Genomic DNA, 23,891 nt, shown 5'->3' with positions numbered 1-23,891 from the left:
ATCTGCCTATCTGAGGTTGTTGATATCTCTCCCAGCAGTCTTGATTTCAACCTGTGATTCATCCAGCCCAGCATTTTGCATGATGTACTCTGCATATAAGTTAAATAAACAGGGTGACAATATACAGCCTTATGTTACTCCTTTCCCAAGTTTGAACCAGTCCTTTGTTCCATGTAAGGTTCTAACTGCTGCTTCTTGACCCACAAACAGGTTTATCTCGAGCTAGGTAAGGTGGTCTGGTATTCCCATCTCTTTAAGAGTTTTCCATGGTTGTGATCTACACAGTCAAAGGCATTAGCGTAGTCAATGAAACAGAAGTAGATGTTTTTCTGAAATTCCCTTGCTTTCTCAGTGATCGAACAGGTGTTGGCAATTAGGTCTCTGGTTTCTCTGCCTTTTCTGAATCCAGCTTGTATGTCTGGAAGTTCTCAGTTCACGTACTGTTGAAGCCTGCTGCTGCTGCTAAGTCACTTCAGTCATGTCCGACTCTGTGTGACCCCATAGATGGAAGCCCACCAGGCTCCCCCATCCCTGGGATTCTCCAGGCAAGAACACTGGAGTGGGTTGCCATTGCCTTCTCCGCTGTTGAAGCCTACCCTGGAGAATTTTGAGCATTACCTTGCTAGCATGTGAAATGAGTTGTATGGTAGTTTGAACGTTCTTTGGCATTGCCCTTCTTTGAGATTGGAATGAAAACTGACCTTTTCCAGTACTGGGACCACTGCTGAGTTTTCCAAATTTGCTGACCTATTGAGTTCAGCACTTTAACAGCCTCATCTCTTAGGATTTGGAATAGCTTAGCTGAAATTCTGTCACCTCCACTAGCTTTGTAGTAATGCTTCCTGAGACCCACTTGTCTTCACATTTCAGGATGTCTGGCTCTAGGTGAGTGATCACACCTTCGTGGTTATCCAGGTCATTAAAACCTTTTTTTGTACAGTTCTTCTGTGTATTCTTGCCTCCTCTTCTTAATCTCCTCTATTGAAGAGAAGATATATCTATTAATATGAATATTTACTGAAAACCTATTTTTGCGCTTGCCTGGTTTCAGTCTCTCATAACTGTCTGTGAGATTGACAGCTTTCATAGTCATTATGTATTGCATCATTTTACTAAATAAATATGCGTTTTTGCATTTTACTCTTGTATATAGATATGCTTTTATATATCAGTTGACAGAATTTCAGCATATAAATCACATCATGCTCTTTGTCACTCAGGTGACAACTAGGATACTTACCTTTCAACCTTTGTGACTCTTTGCGACCCCATGAATCACAGCACGCCAGGCCTCCCTGTCCATCACCAACTCCCGGAGTTCACTCAAACTCATGTCCATCAAGTCGGTGATGCCATCCAGCCATCTCATTCTCTGTCGTCCCCTTCTCCTCCCGCCCCCAATCCCTCCCAGCATCAGAGTCTTTTCCAGTGAGTCAACTCTTCGCATGAGGTGGCCAAAGTATTGAAGCTTCAGCTTCAGCATCAGTCCTTCCAGTGAACACCCAGGGCTGATCTCCTTTAGTTGAAAGTAAATATTCACAAAGTAACAATTGACCTACGTGCTGTGCCCTGCTGGCATCACCCAGTCAAATTGATTGTGTGCAGTCAGGTGGTTATTGATCCACATAAGTTCAGGAACGCCAGAAATGCCACTGAACTTGTTCTTCATTTCTCTGGCATTCCAGAAGCCAACAGTCAATTTTGACCAATTAGTGATTTTAAGTTTTTGACCCAGTTGAAGTCCATCTTGGGGTGCAACATTAGATCCAACATTAATTTTTCCAGGTGGCTACCTTGTAGTCCCCAGACCTAAAATTGAACCAGCCATCTTTTTCATTGATGATTTGTGATGCCACCTTTATGATAAAGTCTCATATGCATTTGGATCTGTTTTCGGACCTTTGGTTCCCTTTGACCTGTCTGGTCTTAAACTTGCACACTTCGGCCCTCTTCATTATTTAGACTTCATAATAGCGTGTTCTTTGTTTTGGTGGAACTGGCTCCCCTGACTTCTTCTCTTTCACAACTCTCCTGGCCAGGTTTTTCTTTTCAGTATTATTGACATATAACTGACATACAACACTGTATGAGTTTAAGTGTGTATGGCACAAGGAGTTGACTTACATACATCATGAAATGACTATCACAGTATATTTAGTGGATACCCATCATCGCTTACAGATACAGAATTTAAAAAATGGGAAAAAGGTGGTCTTTTTCTGGTAAGAACTCTTAGAATTTAACCTTTTAACGCACAGTGGTATTAATTATAATTATGTTGCATGTTGCGTCCTTAGTACTTATTTATCTTATGGCTAGAAGTTTGTACCTTTGACATCTTCATCCAGTTCCCTAGGCCCCTGAAACCACAAATCTGATCCCTTTTTTAAATCTGTTTGTTTTGAAATATAATTGACCTACTGTGTTAGTTCCTATTATGTATCGTAGTGATTCAGTATTTCTATACATTTCAAAATGATGGCCACAGAAGTCTACTTTAAGATCTATTACCAAAGATGTTACATAGTTATTGACTGTATTCCCTGCACTGTATGTTTCATACCTGTGACATTTATTTTGCTGCTGGAACTTTGTCCCTCTTAATCTAGCTTCACTGATGGCTCAGTTGGTAAAGAATTTGCCTGCAATGCAGGAGACCCGTGTTTGATCCCTTGGTCGGGAAGATTCCCTGGAGAACGGAATGGCAACCCGCTCCAGTATTCTTGCCTGGAGAATTCTATGGACAGAGGAGCCTGGCGGGCTACAGTCCTCGGAGTTGCAAAGAGTCAGACTTGACTGAGCGATGAACACTCTCACTTTCAATCTACCTCACCTATTTTTCTCCTCCTCCAACCCCCTCTTCTCTGTATCTGTAACCCTATTTTGTTGTGTTTGTTCATTTATTAATATTTTTTAGGTTCTAAATGTAACTAAAGTATATGATACTTGTTTGTCTCTGATTTAATACTGTCTGGGTCCATCCATGTTATCACAGATGGCAAGGTCTCATTCTTTTTTAACTGTTAATGTTCTTCTCCAGGCCATTCTTGTTTCGTTATCTCATCATCTTTCAAGTCAGTCCCCCTGTGCCTACACCTCAAATAAAAACCCGTTTGTATTTTTATTAAATGCTGAATGTGAGTGATAGTTGTTCTGTCATGTCCAACTCTGTGCGACCCTGTGGACTGTAGCCCTGCAGGCTCCTTTGTCAATGGGATTCTCCAGGCAAGAATACTGGAGTGGGCTTCTCTGCCCTCCTCCAGGGGATCTTCCCAACCAAGGGATCTAACTTGCATCTCTGATGTCTCCAGCATTGGCAGGCAGGTTCTTTATCACTAGCGCCACCTGGGAAGCCTGTATTTTTATTAGGGTGGTGTTAAACTTGTTAGATAACTTACAGAGAATTGATTTCTCTATGATTTGGGGTCTGTCTCCTCATAAACAGCATATGTTTGCATTTCAGTAAGCCTCTGTGGCCTCAAATCTCAGATGTCTGTTGTTACGTGAATTCCTAGCTACAGCATCTTTGTTGCTGTTTGACATGCCAGCCTTAAGATCATTTTAACTGATTCCAGTCTTGTGTTCTTAAATATCATCCCTTTATGTTTTTTAATCAGGCATTTAGTTCCTACATTAGGACTCAATCTGGACTTAGAAGGCAGTGCTGAAGAAATGAATTATTTTTTAAATTTGTTTTTAATTGAAGCATAATTACAATATTGTGTTTGTTTCTGCCATACATCAACATGGATCAGCCAAAGGTGTACATATATCCCCTCCCTCTGGAGCTTCCCTCCCCATCCCACCCCTCTGGGTTGTCACAGGGCCCTGGTTTGAGTTCCCTGAGTCATACAGCAAATTCCCATTGGCTGTCTGTTTTACATGTGTTAGTGTATATATTTCCATGCTATTCTCTACATTCATCCCACCCCACACCCCATGTCCATCTCCATCACTGCCTGCCAGTAGGTTCATCAGTACCGTCTTTATAGATGCCATATATATGTGTTAATGTAGGATGTTTATTTTTCTCTTTCTGATTTACTTCACTCTGTATAATAGGCTGTAGGTTCATCCACCTCATTAGAACTGACACAAATGCATTCCTTTTTATGGCTGAGTAATATTCCATTGCATACGTGTACCATGGCTTCTTTATCCATTCATCTGTTGATGGACGAGGTAAATGATTGACCCTCACTTGGTCGTTGAAGGGCTGGAGGCCCAGAGAGGTCAAGTTCCTTAAGAACACTTAGATAGTCTTACGTATTAGAGCCAGGCGGGTTTCATTCCAGATGTTTTTAATCACTGTGAGATACGATTCATGGGCTGTTAAAGGTCTTCGGAGATAAGCACGGGATCAGTGAGGGGAAGTGCTGACGTTTATCATGCACTTATCTGTGAAACATCTGTTGTGTGTTTTATGTGTTACTGCACTTCCCCCACCCCACGCGGAGGTCCTCTTACTACCCCTGCACCTCTGCTTTGCATGTGAGGAAACTGAGTCCCAGACAATGCCGCTTGTCCAAACAGAGTTAAAGATATTTTGGTTCTTTTTTTTTGGTTGTGCTAGATCTTCGTTGCTGCGTGCAGGCTTTCTCTAGTTGCAGCAAGAAGAGGCTACTCTTCATCATGGTCAAGATGCTCGTTGTGGCGGCTTCTCGTGTCGCGTGGAGCACAGGCTCCGGGGCACACGGGCTTCAGTAGTTGTAGCGTGCAGATTCAGCAGTTGCGACGCGAGGCCTCTAGGGTGTGGGCTCAGTAGTTGTGGTGCTTGGGCTTAGTTGCTTTGCAGCATGTGGGATCTTCCAGGGCCAGTGATTGAACCTGTGTGCCCTGCACTGGCAGGCGGATTCTTATCCACCAGGAACATCCCAGACAGAGTTAAACAGACTTCCTTATTGCTGCACTTGTCAGTCCCTTTAACATGACATTCCAGTGATCCGTCGACACTATCCAAAATATGTGGTTGTTAGGGCAGCTGGGCTGGGTGTTTGAAACTTTTTAACTTGTTAAGGTAACTGAGGGATAAAGAAGGCCTCTCTTAGCCATGTAAATGCATGATTACTAGGTTGCACGTGCATCTTAGTGGGATGTTCTGAATGCTGACTACATGGTGAGTCTCTGAGACAAGATGGAACATGCTGCTCCTGGCATTTGATCGGGGCCTGTCTGTGGTCCTAATTAGGTCCTGGCTCGTGTTTTAAGTGCTGTATGCACATGCTCTCAGTTAACCCGCGGGACAGCCTTGTGTGCTGACAGGTTGTGCAGTTGAAGAGCCTGGTCCCGAAGTCGAGGGGCTGTGCATCTCTGGGATTAGGACATGCGGGAGCCGGGGCCTGCTCCCCAGGTGTCTCGTCTCTTGGGTGCATAATAGATGCGTTTGTTCCCTCGGGCAACCTTGCTGGTCTCTCACCCAGGGCCACGATCATGTCACTGGAGGACTTTGAACAGCGTTTGAATCAAGCCATCGAAAGAAATGCCTTCCTGGAGAGCGAACTGGACGAGAAGGAGAATCTCCTGGAATCTGTTCAGCGACTAAAGGATGAAGCCAGAGGTCAGGCGGCCAGGGCTTTGGTCTGTGGGTTTGACCAGCGTCGTGCCCTCTCCCGGCCCGAGGGTGTCCTGTCCCACAGCATCGCCCAGCACGCCCTTTGCTGAAAATCTGCACCCTTCTCGGCATTCTGGTCCAAGGGTGGGGATCACACTGGGCAGGTTGAGTCTTGATTCCTATCCTGTGCTGCTGCTGCTAAGTCGCTTCAGTCACGTCCAACTCTGTGTGATCCCATAGACGGCAGCCCACCAGGCTCCGCCGTCCCTGGGATTCTCCAGGCAAGAACACTGGAGTGGGTTGCCATTTCCTTCTCTAATGCATGAAAGTGAAAAGTGAAAGTGACTCTAGGAACTGTCAAATGTCCAACTCTGTAAAGACCCCTTGTGGGTATTTAAGTCCATCACCAGCTTTATGCTTAGCAGGAGCACAGGAGTTTTGTTGGTGGGGAAATGCCTGTTGATGGACTTGCTAACCAGCGCTTTACTTTTGAAATGTGATGGCTGCTAATGCAAGTAGCTTGGAACTCAGGAATCTCATCAGCATTTGCTCTTTGGAGCACTTCTAGAGGTAGGGCTTTTTTTTTTCTTTTAATTTGGCCATGCCATGCAGCTTGTGGGATTTTAATTCCCCAGTCAGGAATCGAACACACACCTTCGGCAGTGAAAGCGTGGAGTCCTAACCACTGGATCACCAGGGAATTCCCCCAGCCTTCTAACACATTCGCAAGTCATCCAAGTTGGGTTCAGAAGAGATTTTGTTAAAGTCCCGGTTAATTGTTTATGACATTCATTTGGTTTCTAATGTGTAGCCAGTAGAAGAGGGATTAAAAAGAAAAATTCTCGTGTTTAAAACGTAGTTGTTCCTAAATGTTCGTCAGTGATGATTTGCTTATGTAAATTACATAGATTTATTTTGCAGAATGTTAAATAGTTGAAACAAACATGATACAGATATAAATGTCACAGAAAGCTTGTTAGGACATAACATTGAAGGGGAAAGTACGTAGATAGTAGATGTATGTTTCTAGTTGTGCTTAATAAAAATTATATGCTTAAAAGATATGTACACACACACATATATAAACTGTATGTGTGGAAATGCAGAGAAAAAGGATTGAAACGCTCACCCCCGTGTTACAGGAGGGAGGCTGAGCATTCGAGGGTAGATTGGGAAGGCATGTCTTCACTTGGTACTCTGTATATCCTGATACGTTGGAATTTTCCTGGAACAGTACAGTCATAATTTTAAAAGTTTTTTTTTTTCTTTTAATCTTTTTGTTTTCACTCGAAAGAAAAACTGTGTGGTCTTGCAAGCCTGCAGGGCAAGGTCCCATGGGGTCTGCTTCATTCAGGGTTTCTACTGGGAGTTTCTCACTCTGGTGGTGGTTCTTGCTCACCCTTGTCTCCTGTCCCGTCACCCGCAACAAGGACTTAACCTGAGTCCTTTTCCTCGCCTAGATTTGCGGCAGGAATTGGCTGTGCAGCAGAAGCAGGAGAAACCCAGGACGCCCATGCCCAGCTCGGTGGACGCTGAAAGGACAGACACAGCGGTGCAGGCCACTGGCTCCGTGCCATCCACCCCCATAACTCACCGAGGACCCAGCTCTAGTTTAAACACTCCTGGGACCTTCAGACGTGGTAAGGGGGATGGGAGTTGGGAGGATTCTCTTGGCTTCACAAGGCTTTCCTGGGTGAGAGAGCAATAGGGCCAGGCTGTACAGCAGGGAGCAGAGGCGGGGTTCACAGGGGCAGACTAATGTGATAGGTGGGAGGAGCCTCTTGAGTGAGGCAACAGGGAGCAGTGGAGTCTGCGGCAAACTGGAGAACAGAAGTCTCGTCCAGAGGGGCCGCTGCCTCTCTGCTTCAGCTGCGAGAGGTGTGGGTCCTTTGGTGAAGACCAGAGGCCAGAAGTCCTCGTGTTGTACATGAAATCTCCCAAGTTAAATACTTCAGTAATGAGATAAAACATTTTGTGGGTCCAGCAATATATCCTGTGGAACTGGTCCCAGCATAACCTGTGTCGAGTGGGGGAAATACCAAGAAATGGAGTGCTCGCCCAGCCCTGTGCTGGCTGATTAGCTGTGGGGCTCTGATTGGGCCACTTAATAGCAAATAATAATAACAGATAATTACTGAGCACTCAGGAGGTGCCAGCCCTTCTGCTCGCTGTGCTCTGTGGGTACGTACGACCTCCTTGGATTTGCATTGAGGCCCAAGAAGCAAATGCAAGCCCTGCCCCCATCTGATGGATGAGGAGACTGAGACTCCGGGTAAAGGAGCTGGCCTGACATCGCACAGCTGGCGGATGGCGGGCAGGCTCCGGGCTGACCCCACCACATACTGCCTATCCCTCGGCTTGTGCCCAGCAGGCACAGAGTGTGCCGTTGCCAGAGTCCCCGTCTAGTCCCACTTTAAGCACGTGCCTCAGCTGGCCCTCAGCTGGCCCTCAGATGCAGCAGGTGTGGGCGGGACCTGAGATCCTGCGTTTCTGACGAGCACCCAGGTAACGCTGATCCCTGAGCTCTGTGAGCCCTCCTCAGAAGAGAGAGGGGACTCTGAGGGGTGGAACCCTGACCAGTGGGCCTTGTTCAGATGCTGGGAATGTTAATTAACTGTATGGAGTTTCTCAGCGTTTCAGAGGACTTGCTTTGATTTTTTTTTTTTCCAAAGAATAGCATCTAAAGATAAATACTGAGTATAGTCATCATAAGGCTACGAGAAGCTGGTCATCAGGTACTCTCGTTATGTCAGGCAGCACCCTAGTGATTGAAGCAGGGCAGCGTTGGGGGTCAGAGGGCACAGGGACCCCTCTCTGGATTCCACACTCAGAGACATGAGTGCACAGACTTTTCCGTGTGTGTTGGAGTCACGTGTGCATCGTTTTACACACACAGGCCCGGACGACTCCACTGGGGGGACTCCCCTCACGCCCGCAGCCCGGATATCAGCCCTCAACATCGTGGGAGACCTGCTGCGGAAAGTGGGGGTAAGACGGCATCACGTGGCACGGTGCCCGGGGGTCATGTGGCATCCTCTGTCTTTGGGAGACTTACTGGTCGCTTCCCCCCTGGCAGAGGCTTCATGAGAGCAGGTGTAGGCCTGGCTCGTCTCGTGTCCCTTAGAACTGCTGTGCGTCAGTGGGTCGTGTTTCTGGTTTTTAAAATTTTGTTTGTTTGGTTTTGGCTGCATGGCTTGTGTCTTAGTTCCACGACCAGGGATTGAACCCAGGCCCTGGGCAGTGAAAGCCCAGAGTCCTAACCACTGGACCGCCAGGGAAGGCCCTCGGGGAGCACTGTTTCTGACAAACCCAGGCTCTGACCCCGAGGCACCCTTAGATCCCCAACAATACCATTCTTTCCCTGTGCCATTTTCCCTAGCAATTGGGGAAATTTGAATGGTATTAATGATATTTTTCTCAGTTTGAAGAAATTGAGAAAAATTGAAAACTGCCTTCCCTTTTCACACTGTTCATGGAGTTCTTGAGGCAAGAATACTGGTGTTTTACTATTACCTTCCCCAGGGGATCATATTTTGTCAGACTTGGCTTTTATTTTCTCAGGGAGTTAAGGAGAAAATCTTGAAAGGCTGGGCTGAGAACATGACCTTACAGATTTTATGTTAATTACAGGGAAGGAGTCTTTGGTGCTTAAGAAATCACACAGATATTCTCTGTAGTTGTTTCTCTTATTTTTAAAAATGATGCCTTTCTAAATTTTTTAAAAATGGAAAGCCACATAGTTGAAATCCTGCCAGTCTGTCATTGACCAGAATGTGTATGTTCAGAGTTAATAGAAGCTTGCGACTCATTTCCTGTGTTTTTCTTTTTGGCTTTTCGTTTTCTGGTTTGCTGTTTTACAAACAGATTTTAACAGTTAGATTATAGAGAAGCCCAGGGTGATCTCAGTGCCCGTTTGGTTCCCAGAGGGTCTGTTTACAGCAAGGCAAGTTCTTGTTCAAACCTCCTGCCATTTGGCGTGTGTTTACCTAGGTAACAGTGACAGTGAATGATTCCAAAAGTCAATTTCATTCTTTCTTGTAGGCAGACTTGGATCATAGGTAAGGTTAGTGACTTTTTTAGGAGGCTCCTAGATATCTTAGACCACCAGTTGAATGAGTTGGATGTACACTGAATTTGGTGGGGGACAGGGAGGGCACGCTTTGGGGTTCTAATGCAATGGTTCTAACACTAGTGGTTCTAGTTTGAGAACCACTCTCTTAAGTTATTATGATGTGAATGGGCTCTGATGGCCCATACACATAATAACAGTGGTGGCATCACCGATGCAATGGACATGAACTTGGGCAAACTCCAGGGGATGGTGAGGGACAGGGAGGCCTGGTGTGCTACGGTCCAGGGGGTTGCAAAGAGTCAGACACAACTGGGCAACTGAACAACAATATGGGCTCTGATGAGAGGTGTGAAGGTTCTTGTCTTCAACTTGAGCAATGAAAGCATCTCTCTCTCCAGGCCCTGGAGTCCAAACTTGCTTCTTGCCGGAACTTCGTGTACGATCAGTCCCCAAGCCGAGCCAGTGGCCCAGCCTCAGGGCGGGGGAGCAAAAACAGAGACAGCGTGGACAGGCGGCCCGGCGGCAGCAGCGTGCCTCTAGGTGACAAAGGGTCAGTGCTTTATGCTGTTCCTCCTTGGTGTCGGGAGAACCCGTCCACTCCAGCCAGAAGCCTCTGACCCCTGACCAAGAGCTGTGTTTTTGAAAGTTGCAGGAATTATGTCAGCATATCTCTCTATCCCTTACAGCCAAGTTAGTTAATATCTTCTGGTTTGGGCAGATGGCCAGGGAGAGGGTCATTTTTATTGACTCTACAGCCACAGCTCCCAGTCATGCTGTGAGAAAGCCCTTTCTCAGACTTCAAACACTGCTCTGCTTCCCCCAGAAAAGGATTTTGATTTTTTTTTTTTTTAAACCCTTTAGAACTTTCAGGAAACTAAATCAACCAGATTGGATACCTGAAGCCAATCACCTGATTGGAAAACACAAACCTGACCTCTAACAGCTTCATTTATTTTCTGGCCTGAAGAAAATCAGGGCGGCCTCCAGATTCTAGAATTTTCTAAGATGTGCCACCATCTCACTGGCCCCCAGGCCACATAGATTTGGGGTGGTCATTGGCACAGATAGGGGACGGGAGAGGAAGAATTTGTTTTCCCCAGCATGCACGTAACTTCTGGACCTTGAGCCGAGGGTGTTCTCTGGAGGGTCTTCTGTGACTGGGCTTTCTGTGTGGCTTTGGGGGAGGGCCATGAGTGCTCGATGGCCAGTGTCCTTTTCTTCATTTCACAGGAGAGAAAATTGAGACCCAGTGAGACACTGCTCCCGACCCTGATATTCACCCTTGTAACTTGGTGGGCCCCATGCTAGCCAGCCTAGGGCAGCTGTAATGTCCGCTTAACTTGGTTTGCTCTGTCTGAAGGTTGGGAAAACGCCTGGAGTTTGGGAAGCCGTCATCGAATGTTTCCTCGCCGTCTCTGCCGTCAGCCCAGGGTGTAGTCAAGATGTTGCTTTAGGAAACCCACGGAAGCCGAGGCGAGCCCTTCCCCTCCTTCCCTCTTTAAACTAGGTTTTGGGTGTTTTGGGGTTTTTTTAAGTTAGTTTGAGAAATACGAGCAAGCAGTCTCACAAAGCCAAGTGACCAAGGCCATCGCCGGTGGCCCTGGGTCGTTGGCCGCAGGAAATGCAGTCCCTTAACCCCCGGCCTCCGTGTTGGCGTGTATAGCTGGAGGATGGGACCAACCTGACCCTCTGGAAAGGGTGACATGGGTGCCAAGGCCACCCCATCCTTGTCAGCTGAGCTGAGTCCCGATTGGTCTTGAGAGGCGTTTTTAATGATCAGAGACACCTATAAAGTAGAGTGTGAGCCCATCCTAGGCACACCCTGCCCCCCACAGCTGGCACTTCTTCCAGAACAAAATCACCAGCGTGCTATGGCACAGCAGGGGTCAGTGTCCTGAAGTCACGCCTGGGGTAAAGAATAGAACAGGCATGCACCTTTTCTTTAAACTGTGGTGTGGTGTACCTCCGAGACATTTTTTTCCCCCAAAGTGGAGTATAATTGCTTTACAATGTTGTTTAGTTTCTGCTGTACAGCAAAGTGAATCAGCTACGTGCATACATATATCCCACCCCTCTGGGTCATCGCAGAGCACTGAGCTGAGTTCCCTGGGCTATACAGTGGCTTCCCACTAGCTCTCTGTTTTATACACATGTACCTCCAAGACTTTTTAATCTGCCTGTCACTGAGGCTTTTAGAGGCATGCTTGAGTTTCAGTGTACATTTTGTGGGGACCAGGTCAGTGGAAAATCTGTGTCCTCTTTAGACCTTTCCTTGTCCTTGGCCTCCCACCCTGGTCCGGGAGTGACCTCTGCTTCTGAGGGTTTCTGAGGTGTGATGGCCTTAGCGATGCAGCCCCTGAGAACAGAACTTCATTCAAAGCCTTGATGAAATAATCAAGGTGACCTTCAGATAAGATGAAACCACCAGGGTTGCATTGGGAGTGTCCTTATTAAAGAAGAAACGAACCCAGGATTTCCATGCAGACGGCATGTGGCTCCTCCCTGCTGGTTCGGAACAGCCGCCTCACACTTTGGACACAAGTGAAAAGAACATGTGAATTCAGGCATATGCATGCAGCCTAACAGCCTTCTGTTACTAAGTTATGTTTCCAAAAGAACAGCAAAAATATCCAGTTGAAAACAGAACTTTTCAAGTGCTACTGAAATTCAGCAGAGAATTAAACTCCAGTGCTCACCTCATTACCATGGCAACATTCTAACCTGTATCGGTAAAAGATGTACTTTTATTTTTTTAAAAGAACAATAAAATCAAGAGAAACTGATTTTCAGCTAGTTTGTGGTGGTCAGTAAATGCCGGTTAGAGCTTCTGTGTTTGTGTATCCAATGGTGAAAAACTTTTTTTTTTAAACCAAGTGACAATGAAAAAAACCTACTTTTTAAAAATTTCCTTTCGGGTCAGCTTAGAATTGTGTTTGGAACACGTGTATGTCCTATTCAAGTTGTATTGACGTTTGGTCTTTCAGCATGTCCTAGGTCTCTGAGACTCCTATCTTTTCAGTCCGCTTGAGCCCACAGAGTCTGAGAATGGAGTCGTTTGTGTTGAGTGGAACCTTTGCCAGGCAGCTCTGTCTGGAGCATGCAGTTGAAGGAAAGGACGGCCCCAGACCTGGTTTTTATGGCCCTCATGCCAAGAACGGTTTATACGTTTTTAAAGGTAGTTTAATAATAATTTTTTTAAAAAAAGACAAAAATGTGACAGAGACCATTTCTGGGCCTTTATAGAAAAAGTTTGTCAAACCCTGCTGGGCAACAAACAAATGTTTGTGTTTTAACTCAAACATTCAAGGAACACTTATTCTTCTTTACATTAACTACGTACCTGGTTTGTGTGTTTTGTTTTTTAAGAATTTTTTATGTGGATAGTTTTTAAAGTCTTTATTGAACTTGTTGTTTGTTTTTTTGGCTGTAAGGCACATGGGATCTTGCTCGACCAGGGTTCAAACCCACACCCCCTGCACTGGAAGGCAAAGTCTCAGCCACCAGGCCATCAGGGAAGTCCCCGCCACTCATGTGCTGTTTAGATTGATGCGCATGTTCTTCCTGAGCTCCGTCCTGCTCCCTGGGCCTCGAGCCGCTCACCCGCTGCGTGGAAGAGCCCCTCCCTCAGCCTCACTCTGAAGTTCCACTCACCTCCTGGCCAGCTGTGGGGTGTCGGACAATTCATCTCGCCTCCCTAGACCTCAGTTTCCCCATTTCATGAAATAACAACCCTGACTTCATAAACGTTAGTCACTTAGTCGTATCTGCCTCATTGCAACCCTACGGACTGGAACCTACCAGGCTCCTCTGTCTATGGGATTCTCCAGGCAAGAATACTGTTGCCAGTGGGTTGCCAGTTCCTGCTCCACTGACGTCATCCGTTCTGTTCCGTCGCTCAGTCGTGTCCGACTCTATGCGACCCTGTGGACTGTAGCCTACCAGGCTTCTCTGTCTATGGGATTCTCCAGGCAAGAATACTGGAGTGGGTTACCGTTTTCCTTCTCCAGGGGATCTTCCCGACCCAGGGATTGAACCCGGGTCTCCCGCATTGGAGGCAGACGCTTTAAACTCTGAGCCACCATAGGATCATCATAAATGAGGCCACTCTGCCCCCTCTCTCTTCCCTCCCCATCCCGTCCTGTCCTTTTTCTCTAGAAAGCAACAGAAAAGCCAACTCGGTTGTAGTGATTTATAACCTTTTATTAGTGCGGGTGTCCTTACGTACAGTCAGTGCATATAAAACAGTGAATTTCCTGCTCTTAGCCTTGGAGCGGCGTCTCCTTTGTAACTCACGTGACTACAGAAGGCACTTGGTCTCGGTGAACTGTGTGCATCTGACGTGTGGGAACCGGAGGGAAGAGGAATTCTCAAACCGGCCCCCACCCCCACCCCGGGATGATGGAAGGGTCCACAGGGCAGGAAAGCTGGGGAGTAGGAGCAGGGGCATCCATCTTGGTGGTGACTTTCTCCCCGTTTCATGTAAAGTTGCCAGTGATTAGTTACCGTGGATATATTTTTCTAAAAATTCAAAAAAATCTCTGCACAGGTCTTGGCAGAGAGGTTGGGTGTGTCTGTGTCTCCTGTTGGATTTTTCGCCTTTGGTACCTCGTTCCAAACTTAAGATGATGCCCTGAATGCAGGGCAGTGTTTATATTCATCGTGAGGGGTGTCTGTGATGTTTGGAGTTTGAAAATGGATTTAGACAGTGCTAAGCGGAGTCCACTGGGTTTGGTTCTTCCCGTTTTTGAGCAAGTCATTCATTCACTGGCTTTGGTTCCATTGAAATCGGCATCGCGAGCATCCATCTCCTCTTCAGAACCGTCCGCGTTCTCAATAACTCTGCGTCCTCCAGACCTCCTTGTGGGAACAAAAGAGGTCTCGTTCCCTCGCCTGTGGGTTTTTAAGAAGACACACGTTTGTTTAGTACGGAAACCTCCGGCAAGGTTGGAGGAGGTCTTCAGACTGAGCAAAGAACAAACAGAGACTTGGAACAAATGAGACGCAAATATATTCAGGTGGACGTGAACGAATCCTGACCCGTCTGGAGGTATGGGTGCATTTAATCAGCTGCAATGGGGGCAGAATAGGTTTTTCAAAGCAGGACCATCTGCTTTAAAACATGTCTGGCTTGGTCAGTTGCTGACCCACCGGCTTCTGGTTGGCTGTAGACTTGCATTTAGAAAAGAAGGGGGAGAGGCAAGTGGGGTGATGGCCCCGCGTGGGATTATCCCTACCCTCTGGGGCCTGGATGAAGGGGAACTGTTGCGTCCGCACCTCCTCTTTTGCAGAAGGGAAAGCAGGGAGGGGATTAGGTTTTGAATTGGAGGAAGACGAGCGTGACCACCAAGGGCAGCCTTGAGAGGGAAGGAGGTCCCTGTGTGGTCGCCAGAAGAATGCTGTCTGGTTAAAGGCACCGACACACCCTGCTTCCGTGGAGCAGAATTCTTGGACTGAGTTCCCCCAGGGCAGGGATCTCGTCTGTTTTGTGCTCACCATGACAAGCACCGTGCAAGGCAGAGAACAGGTGCTCAGTGGATATTTGTCAGAAAAACGTTAGACCCGTTAATCCAAGGTGGCTTTTAGCTCTGACTGGTGGGATGCCCCTTTCTTTCTGTCTTTCCCACTCCCATAGCCTCTTCTCTGTCCTGCCGGATGCCCTGTTCCCACCAGGGCCCGCACAGGTCACTGGCAGGGAGGCTTTGTGTAAGAAGGTGGAGCAGGCAGGCAGGAGGAAAATTCAGACCCACCCGCTCTTAACCTCCACCATTTGGAAGGAACATTTGCCTTCTTTTCAGCGACCACAACAAATAATGTTATATGTTGAGCTCTGGCCATCTGACCCTGTTTGACGGGTCTTAACTCATTTTAGGATATCTAAGAAGAAAGCAGACTTTTGCAACAAAAAACGATCCATTCACCACACAAAGGCGGGACAAAGAAAGCCACGAAGGTGAGCCCAGCCCATCGATTCTTTAGTCACAGGGGGTGACTCAGACAGGCAAGACAGGCGGCAGAAGCAAGGCCCAGAGATTCCTGATCGCTGACAGGCTTCCCGGCACGAGCCATCTGAGGTCCAAGGGTGGGAGGAACTGGGCCGGTAAAGCCCACTGGGTATGGCAGATGGTACTTTCCAAGGGGGCAGCGATCAGGAATAAATACTTAAAGTGGTAGATACTGCCAACTAAAGACTCAGGGCAGCATTCCTCCCATCAAAGGAAGCTTCTAGGTCCCCAACTCCTTTGAAAGTAACTTTATATCACTCCCTCCCTAGAGGTGACCTTTAAAAAATCTCTTCCTTCCTTAGCAGTGTGTTCTCTTGGCATGCAGGGCTCAGCAGTCATCCACACAGCTTTCTCCTCTGCGTCTTAACTTTCCGGGTTCAACACTGGATGGGCTGGGCTGGGAAACAGTGCCTCAGTTTCCCTTCGCCACTCAGAAGAGCCTGTATTTGCTAACTGCGTGTGTGCTAAGTTGCTTTAGTCATGTCCAACTCTTTTGTGACCCTGTGAACTGTAGCTCTCCAAGCTCCTCAGACCATGGGGATTCTCCAGGCAAGAATACTGGAGTTGGTTGCCGTGCCCTCCTCCAGGAGATCTTTCTGACCCAGGGATTGAACATGAGTCTCTTACATCTCTTGCGTTGGCACGCGGGTTCTTTACCACTAGTGCCACCTGGGAAGCCCACATTTGCTAACTAGAGGAATTTAACTGATCAGTATGTTCCTTTGACTTAACAAGTAAATCATGCCTGGGTCCCTGGAACCCCCCCTGCATGGGCACCAGGCCTGAAGCTGGTTTGTTTTGGTTCAGGAGTCTCGCTTGAAGGAACAGGCCTCATATCCTAGGCAAAGGTTGATAACTGGCTATCTCTGCCAAAGGAAGTAAGGGACTCCTTTAAAAATTTGCTTGAAGTATCTGATCCTGGAGAATTTGGGTTCTCAGGAACATAACTTGGGCACTGCTGGCGTCCCAGGAACGAGCATGAGCGTGTAGGCCCTGCTACCCTACAAGGACTCAGGTTCCATCAGCCTGTGGGGCCTACACTCCAGCCAAGCCTTGGACCCAGCTTATCCCCCGTGATCCGGATGGGCTGGCAGGAGAGCCGCTCAACAGCAGTGCCAGAGGTATGACGCTCCCGCCTAAAGCTCCTGCCGAGACCTTGTCTAGCTTTAAGTATTTTGGGTAAAGTGACAGCAAAGCCAAGATTTCTCCAGGAGAGAAGACAGACAGAAGGCAGGGCTGGCTGGGCCTCAAAGAGGATGAGGGGGACACCGGGCCCTGGGGCCCAACTGCACGTGTGAAGACGTTGTTAGAATCCCAGAGAGGTCGAGGCCTCTGATCCCTGTCTGACGGCCCTGTGCACCCCCCAAGTCGTGGGTGTCCATCCCTGGTGCCCATGAGACCTCTGGGAAAGACTCGGCCTGACTCGTGCGCTCAAGATGTGGTTAGCGGCTGGCCTCGCTGAAGCCCCACGCAGCCCTAGTGAGGGTGAGACGGGATGAGAGCTAGTTCACTCGCGGGGCCACCACGACCCAGTGCTTGGTTCACTCCGACTTGTGAACCAGACCAGCCGATGGCAGCCATTCTCCAGGAAGGTACCCGGACGGTGCAGCTGGTGCCCCTGCTCAGCGAGGTGCCTGAGCCGGACAAGAAGGCACGGCCCAGCTGTGGCCTCATGGTGTACGAGGGGCCTGCCACCCGGTAAGAACCCTCCAAGCCACGCAAAACAGCCTCTAAACTTGTCAGCACGCCGTGTGACAGGCCGCGTCAGTGCCACGTCCAACGCCCAAGCGGGAGGAAGGAAGGGGACTGTGAAGAGGTCGACCTGGGTGCATGTTGGTTTTGATGAAAGACTGTTTGGAACCTAAGATCCCTAAGCCTTCGGACTTTGCAGCCATCTCAGAAGTTTGGGAGGGCCCACAAAGGGGGACAGGGAGACGGGGTGGGGGGCGCGTTGGCAGAAAGGAAATGGAAACCAGGAGTCACACACGCACACACCAGCCACGAAGCTGCAGGCAGGGTACCTGGTGAATCACTGCGGAGTTTCCTGGGGGAGGGGGCCTCTGAAACAGAGAGAGAGAGTCCCCAGTGGTTACCATCCTCCTGTTCAGGTGCGAGTTTAATCATTAATCAGTAGTTAAAGCCACTTTTAAGGACCCTTACAGTGGAGCACCTGCAGCCACCAAGCACTCAGGGAAGCTGGCACACAAAACGACAAGTGGTTTGGTTTTTTTCCAATTAAAAAGCACTTTCTGTCCTTCAGAGCTTAAAGAACGCAAGTTTAATGGCTTCCTCCCCTTCTGCATTTCTCTTCAGGAAGGTAAAGGAATCTGAGTAAGCTAGGCCAGAAGATCCCTGTGAGACCAGAACCTGAACAGCTCCAGGCAAGGAGCCTGCAGCAGCCTGTCGCTTCATTACTGTGACTGTCTCCACTCCCTCTCACGCCCGTAGCCAGGAGGTAGAGGCGGGCACCTGGGCGGCTCACGTGGAGATGCCTGGCAGTCTGGGGAGGGATGGATGCATTGGTCAGGTTCTAATGAGGGCTTGGATTGCGATGTATCTGCTGGTAAAGTCGTGTGAAACGTGCGTTGTAATTCCTTGCTCATGGAGGAGCTGGCTAGGCTTGCGAACCTCACTCACAGCTCTCGTGCTTGATCTTGGGTTTTTGCATGTTTGGAGGACTCAGCGAAGGCAGCAAAGGTGGGAGCTGTCTTCCACTCATATGTACGTGTCTTCCACCCATATGCTTATGTTAACTGTAAAAAATGGGTGGTCTAATACTGGCCTGTACAGCCCTGAGAAGGGTCAGTTATCTGGGGCAGAATCCAAAAGGGATGGTCGGCTTGTGCTGCACGAATAACTGGTCCCAGGAATTCCCTAGCGGTCTAGCGGTTGGTACTCTGAGCTCTCACTGCCGAGGACTGGGTTCAGTCCCTTGTCTGGGAACTAAGGTCCCATAAGCCTCGAAGTGCAGCCTAAAGATTTTAAAAATTAAAAAAAGAAAGACATCGGTCCCAAGAAAGGGACAGTGATGACAAAATGGCAAGAGAGCTGGGGTGGCTGACTGCGCCCCCACTGCTCAGCCCATGTCCATGGAAGCGCAGCATCCAGTCAGCAGCAGAGAGGGTTCTGGGGGTTCCAGCAGTGGGGACATACCACCCATCCATCACCTTGCACGGGCAGGGGGCTCCTTCCTGAATGCCTGCACTCGGAGCCAACTGCTCACTACCCACTTGTGAAAGGGGTTCAGGCTTCCCCTTGTCTCCTAGAGTGGTTCTCAGAGTCTGGAGATGAGATGCCAGGTGATTTCAGAGGGTTCCCAGGCATGCCCTTGGATTGCTGAATTGCCCCATGAGGAAGGGATTCCCCTTTCCACTCTTTAAATACATCTGATGATGTCAGAGAGTCTGCTTGGTGCTAATGTCGTTTTTTGTCATTGCCTTTTTAATGAGAAGTCGGCCTTCGGGTCACAGTTGTCAATTTGTGGCCACAATAGCTAGAACTCACTGTTGTTTTGTTTTCACTGTGTTTAACTTTATTGTGACCTGTTGATGCAAGGGACCCTGGTTTAATAATACAGGGGAGGTAGGTTTCATTTGTCAAAAGACACATGTATGATTTACACAGTAAATTTCAAAGAAAGTATCAAGTCAACAAAAGTACAGGTGGTAAGAGACTTAAGGCAAAATGGGAGAAGGTGGTGTGAGAACGGCTGAGGTTGAAGAAACATCATCTCTGACTCAACCACTGAAGGTTTATTTTGTGCCCAGACGCTGGGGATGAATAAGAGGACACAGCCTCGGTGTTCATGGCCTTGCAGGCCAGGAGTGAGGACAGACGGTATATGAGATAAGTAAAAGAATAACATGTTCCACGATGGCAGGTGGGTAAGAGAGAGGAGAATGGCAGGGAGTGAGGCAGGAAGTTCTGATCACGTGGATGAGTAACCGCCTGAAGGAAGGGAAGGAGGCGGCAGCTATTGCACTGAGCTGGGGGAAGAGCATTCCAGGCAGAGACAGCAGTCAGTGCAAGGGCCTCGAGGCAGAAGATGAAGAGGTGGAGGGGTAGTTTAGGAGGCCGAGGACAGAGATCGTGCAGGGCCAAGTGAAACTAACCGTCGTCAAGATGTTACTTTGAGCGAGATGGGAGCCCATGGAGGGCTGCAAACAGAGGAGGGGCATGATCCCACACCATTTCTGTGTTGAGAACAGACTACAAGAGGCCAGTATGGACGCGAGAGGCCCATGAGGAGGCTGAGAAAGTCATCCAGGTGGGAGAAGAGGGTACGTTGGACCAGGTGGCAAGAAGTGGTTGGATTCTGGATGCGGAGTATTTTTTAAGGGAAAGTTGACCGGATTTCTCAACAGCTTGGATGCATGGTGTAATGGAGAGAAAAATAAGGAAGGCTTCTGGCAGCTTTGAACCGGGGAGGACTCTGCAAGGAGCTGGTTTGGGGAGGAGAGGGTTCAGTCGGGGCTCAGGTGAGTGTGTTTAGGTGTGGGCTGCCTGTTAGGCATTGAATAGGAAGGTCAAGGAAGTCTGGAATCCCAGGAAGTCTGGGCAGGAGATAAACTAGGAAGTCACTAGCTGTGGGTGGAATTCCAAAGCCACCAGGCTGTTTGAGGTTCACCTGAGGAGTGAGAGGCGGCAGAGAGGAGAGAGGACCAGGGTGGCAACTGGCCGTCAAGATGAGGTGCCAGCAGAAGAGGTTAAAGACGGCCAGAAAAGTAGGAAGGACACGGGTGAGGGTGGGGCCAGGAGGCCCCGCGAGGAGGCGTGATGCATGCTGCCGAATTGGGAGTTTTACGGTGATGGGCTGCAGGGAATTGGGTTTGGGTTTGTTCAGCCGATGGAGCCCTGGGGAGCAGGGGGCACCTACCGCCTTCAGGCCCAGAGGTTCAGGGGTGGGAGAGAAAACAACCCCGCCCACTTAGGGCAGAGGGGCTCGACTGTGGGCAACAGCACCACCCAGGGACATCAGGGGACGTGCCACTGCATCTAGCTCGTGGAGGCTAGGGGTGCTGCTCAGCGTCCTGCAGGGCACAGGCCAGCCCATGACAGTCGCTCAGATATGTCGGACTCTTTGTGACCCCCTGGACTGACTGTAGCCCGCCAGGCTCCTCTGTCCATGGGATTCTCCAGGCAAGAATACTGGAGTGGGTTGCCCCGCCCTTCTCCAGGGGATCTTCCCAACCCAGGGATCAAACCCGGGTCTCCTGTTTTGCAAGCAGATTCTCTAACATCTGAGCCACCAGGGAAGCCCATGATAAACAAAGAGTTGTTCAGCCCTGGATGGCGATTGGGTGGAGAAACCCAGAGTTAGGAAGAGCGGGGAAAAGTAAGTGCAAAAGAGAGGGGAAGATAAGGGAGTCTGCGATGTCCTGACAGAGAAGAAGGGTCTCAGGAGACAGGGAGACACCGCCTGGTTCTCCTGCTCCTCGCCAGGAGGATGGGAAGGCACTGGTTGTTGGAACGGAAGGGGAGCCGCTCAGAGGCATAGCCCCTGTAACCTGAGCCCCGCCCACATCCAGCACAGGCTGGTGCTGCATACAGCTGGTGCTGCATACAGGATGAGCTGAGCGGCTCCGGGGTGAGGACCCCTGAGCCACTGTCGGCATTCCAGGCCACCCTGCGCGCCCAGCCCATGACCCGAGGCCCCCGGGGCCAGCGCCTCACCTGAGCTTGCTCTTGAGCGCTGTCACCTCGCGGCCCATGGCCTCGTTGCTCTCCGTGGCCTCATCCAGCTCACGCTGCAACTTCCTGCGGTTGGCGTTGATGCGCTGGGACTCCTCCTCCGCCTCCTCCAGCTGCCTCTTGAGTTGCTTGACCCTTACATTTCCTTTCTCGGCCTGGCAAGGAGCAGCCCGAGGGTCAGGCGGGTGTGTGGCGGGGCCTGCGGGGCTGGTCAGAGGGCCGGGGCGCAGTTACCTGCTCCTTGTACTGCTCTGCCATCTTGCGCTCATCCTCCACCTGCAGCAGGGCCTCCTTTAGCTTCTTGTCCTTCTGCTTCAGTGACTTGGCGGTCGCCTGTTTCTCTCTGCGCACATGGGGCAAGCAGAGAAGGTTCAGATGAGGAGGGCCTCCCTGCAGCCAGTGCGTGAACCCGACCAGCATCAGCCACGTGGGCACTTTTCTTTTTTGTTAAATTATTTATTTGCCTGCACCGGGTCTTAGCTGTGGCATGTGGGATCTCGTTCTCTGACCTGGGATCAAACCCTTGTACCCCCTGCATTGGGAGCCCAGAGTCTTAACCAGGGCCACCAGGGAAGTCCCCACATGGGCACTTTTCCTGAGCCCGAATCAGAGCTCATTCTGAGAAGTCGTCCATGAAAAGGAATGACGTGCTGACTCTGGCTACAGTGCAGGAGAACCTTGGAAACATGCTCAGTGAAAGAAAGCCAGTCTTAACAAGAGGCCCTGTGTTGTATGCTTCCACTTTGTGAAATGTCCAGAATAGACAATAGAGACAGAAAGTAGATGAGTGGTTGCCTGGAGCCAGGGATGCAAAATAGAGGGTGATGGCTAAGGATACAGGGCTTCTTACTGGCTCTTCTTAATGTGCCACAGTTGGCTGTAGTGAATATGTGCCCAAGAATTGTACCCTGAGAGCCACTGAACAGCACTGGTGGTTCAGATGGTAAAGAATTTGCCTGCAATGCAGGAGACCCAGACTCTATCCCTGGGTTGGGAAGATCCCCTGGAGAAGGGCATGGCTACCCACTCCAGTATTCTTGTCTAGAGAATTCCATGGGCAGAGGAACCTGGCGGGCTACAGTCCATGGGATCACAAAGAGTTGGCCATGACTGAGCAACTAAGCACACACACACACTGAGCCGTATGCTTTAAAGTGGTGAACTGGTGTGGCACGTGACTTATCTATAAAGTCGCCACACAAAAAAGGGCAAAAACAGTGTAAGGATCTAGACCCTGTCTGATGGTCAGCTCAGGAGCTGTGTGTACGTGAGCAGCCTGCCCGTGACTGTGGGTGCCGAAGGGGCTGAGGACCTGGATGTTTGGTGTACCCGTTAACATGACAGCCTGCAACACAGGTTAGGCAAAGTCCCGGGAGCTCCCGGGAAGCCCGGCTGACGTCACTGAAGAGTCGGGCCGCTTAGAGCAGCTAGCTTCTCAAGAGGCTCACTCCAGGCACAGTGCCTGCCCATGTTCTCTCAGTTCACCCAGCTGCCACGCGGGCACCTCTGAGCCAATTCTCAGCTGGAGCCGATGCCCAGGGAGGCTGGCTGACCCCTCCACGCCCCCACCGCTCGCTGGAAAGCAGGCGGTCATTGGGGTGCTGCTCGATGCCCGCCCTGTACCTGGCCTCCTGCTCCACCTGCTCCTCCAGCTGTGCGATCTTGGCCTCCAGGGCCGCAATGGTGGACTTGAACTTGGACTTGACTGCCCCCTCCATCTCCTGCAGCTTGCTCCGCAGCTCCTTGTTCTGCCGCTCAAGCTGCTGCCGCGCGTTCTCATTCTTCTGGGCTGCACTGCGCTCTGTGGCCAGCTCGTTGCTGAGCTGCTCCGCCTGGGGAGGAGGGTGAAGGTCACCAGGTGGAGGGTGCCTGAAAGCCCCCCCACTCCCCTCTGGCACCCAACCCCTCCCTGGCCATCCTTCAAGGCTCAGCCAAGGGGCAGCCCTTCCAGGCCATATCTCAGTGCCACACCGGCTCCACGACGGGTCCCCAGTGCCCATCATGGAGGGGTGCTCACTGTTGGGAGGTGGGGGCTAAGGAAAAGGCAGGAAGGAGACGGCCAAGCCCTTATGAGCGAGCCTCGTCTGCTAGAGGAAGGCCCTGCAGGCTGGGTGCTGGGGTGACCAGAGAGGAGGGAGTGGGTGCTCCGGAGCGGATGTGCTGGGTCCCTACTCTCCTGCCTCGTTCCACCCCCAACCCGGGCCTGGCACACAGGAGCCTGTCCGGCACCAGCGTGGCGGCTGGTGCAGCGACGGGGGCCTGTCCCAGGGCGGGTCTGAGCTGCCCCGGCCCCCACCTGCTGCGTGGCCTTCCGGACGCGGTCACTCATGGCCTCCATGTTGCCTTGCTCTTCCTCCAGCTCCTCCTCGAGCTGTGCGATCCGGGCCTCCAGGCGGCGCTTCTCATCCTGCAGCGCGTTCCTAAGGGAAAGGCAGCCGCTCTGGGACTTCCAGCCTCCCCTGGCTTAGACAGCTTGCTCCCTTGGAGGAGCAATGCCTCGAGGTCGTCCTCTTTTACAGTCGAGACTCAGAGAGGCTTAGAGGCTTGTGCAAACTCACACAGCTGGGAAGCAGGG

At 50.0% G+C, this 23,891-nt stretch overlaps 2 protein-coding genes across 6 annotated transcripts in view; one reads left to right on the top strand and one right to left on the bottom strand.

The window, feature by feature from the left end:
• NDE1 (nudE neurodevelopment protein 1) overlaps positions 1-12,370 on the top strand; it is a 36,003-nt gene extending 23,633 nt beyond the window's left edge. The window contains exons 5-9 of one of the 2 annotated variants that reach the window (XM_055409551.2): positions 5,421-5,557; positions 7,012-7,191; positions 8,448-8,539; positions 10,022-10,173; positions 10,984-12,370. In XM_055409551.2, coding sequence (XP_055265526.2) covers positions 5,421-5,557; positions 7,012-7,191; positions 8,448-8,539; positions 10,022-10,173; positions 10,984-11,077 — 655 coding nt within the window. In that variant the 3' untranslated portion in view covers positions 11,078-12,370. Of the gene's footprint in view, positions 1-5,420; positions 5,558-7,011; positions 7,192-8,447; positions 8,540-10,021; positions 10,174-10,853 lie in introns of both variants that reach the window. The other variant, XM_055409552.2, reaches the window with a different exon arrangement.
• Positions 12,371-13,802: 1,432 nt separating this feature from the next.
• The window catches only part of MYH11 (myosin heavy chain 11), a 126,396-nt gene continuing 116,307 nt past the window's right edge, over positions 13,803-23,891 (bottom strand). For 2 of the 4 annotated variants that reach the window (XM_055409549.2, XM_055409550.2), the window contains 6 exons: positions 23,613-23,736; positions 22,940-23,148; positions 21,551-21,659; positions 21,299-21,471; positions 17,647-17,685; positions 14,378-14,513 (listed from right to left, as the gene is read on the bottom strand). In XM_055409549.2, coding sequence (XP_055265524.1) covers positions 17,655-17,685; positions 21,299-21,471; positions 21,551-21,659; positions 22,940-23,148; positions 23,613-23,736 — 646 coding nt within the window. In that variant the 3' untranslated portion in view covers positions 14,378-14,513; positions 17,647-17,654. Of the gene's footprint in view, positions 14,514-17,646; positions 17,686-21,298; positions 21,472-21,550; positions 21,660-22,939; positions 23,149-23,612; positions 23,737-23,891 lie in introns of all 4 variants that reach the window. The other 2 variants (XM_055409547.2, XM_055409548.2) reach the window with 1 other exon arrangement.

Source organism: Moschus berezovskii, chromosome 27 (genome assembly GCF_049115385.1).
Source record: "Moschus berezovskii isolate FMDL1 chromosome 27, NW_MosBer_1.0, whole genome shotgun sequence".
NCBI classification, from domain to species: Eukaryota; Metazoa; Chordata; class Mammalia; order Artiodactyla; family Moschidae; genus Moschus; species Moschus berezovskii.
This window is presented reverse-complemented; position numbering and strand designations above follow the sequence as displayed.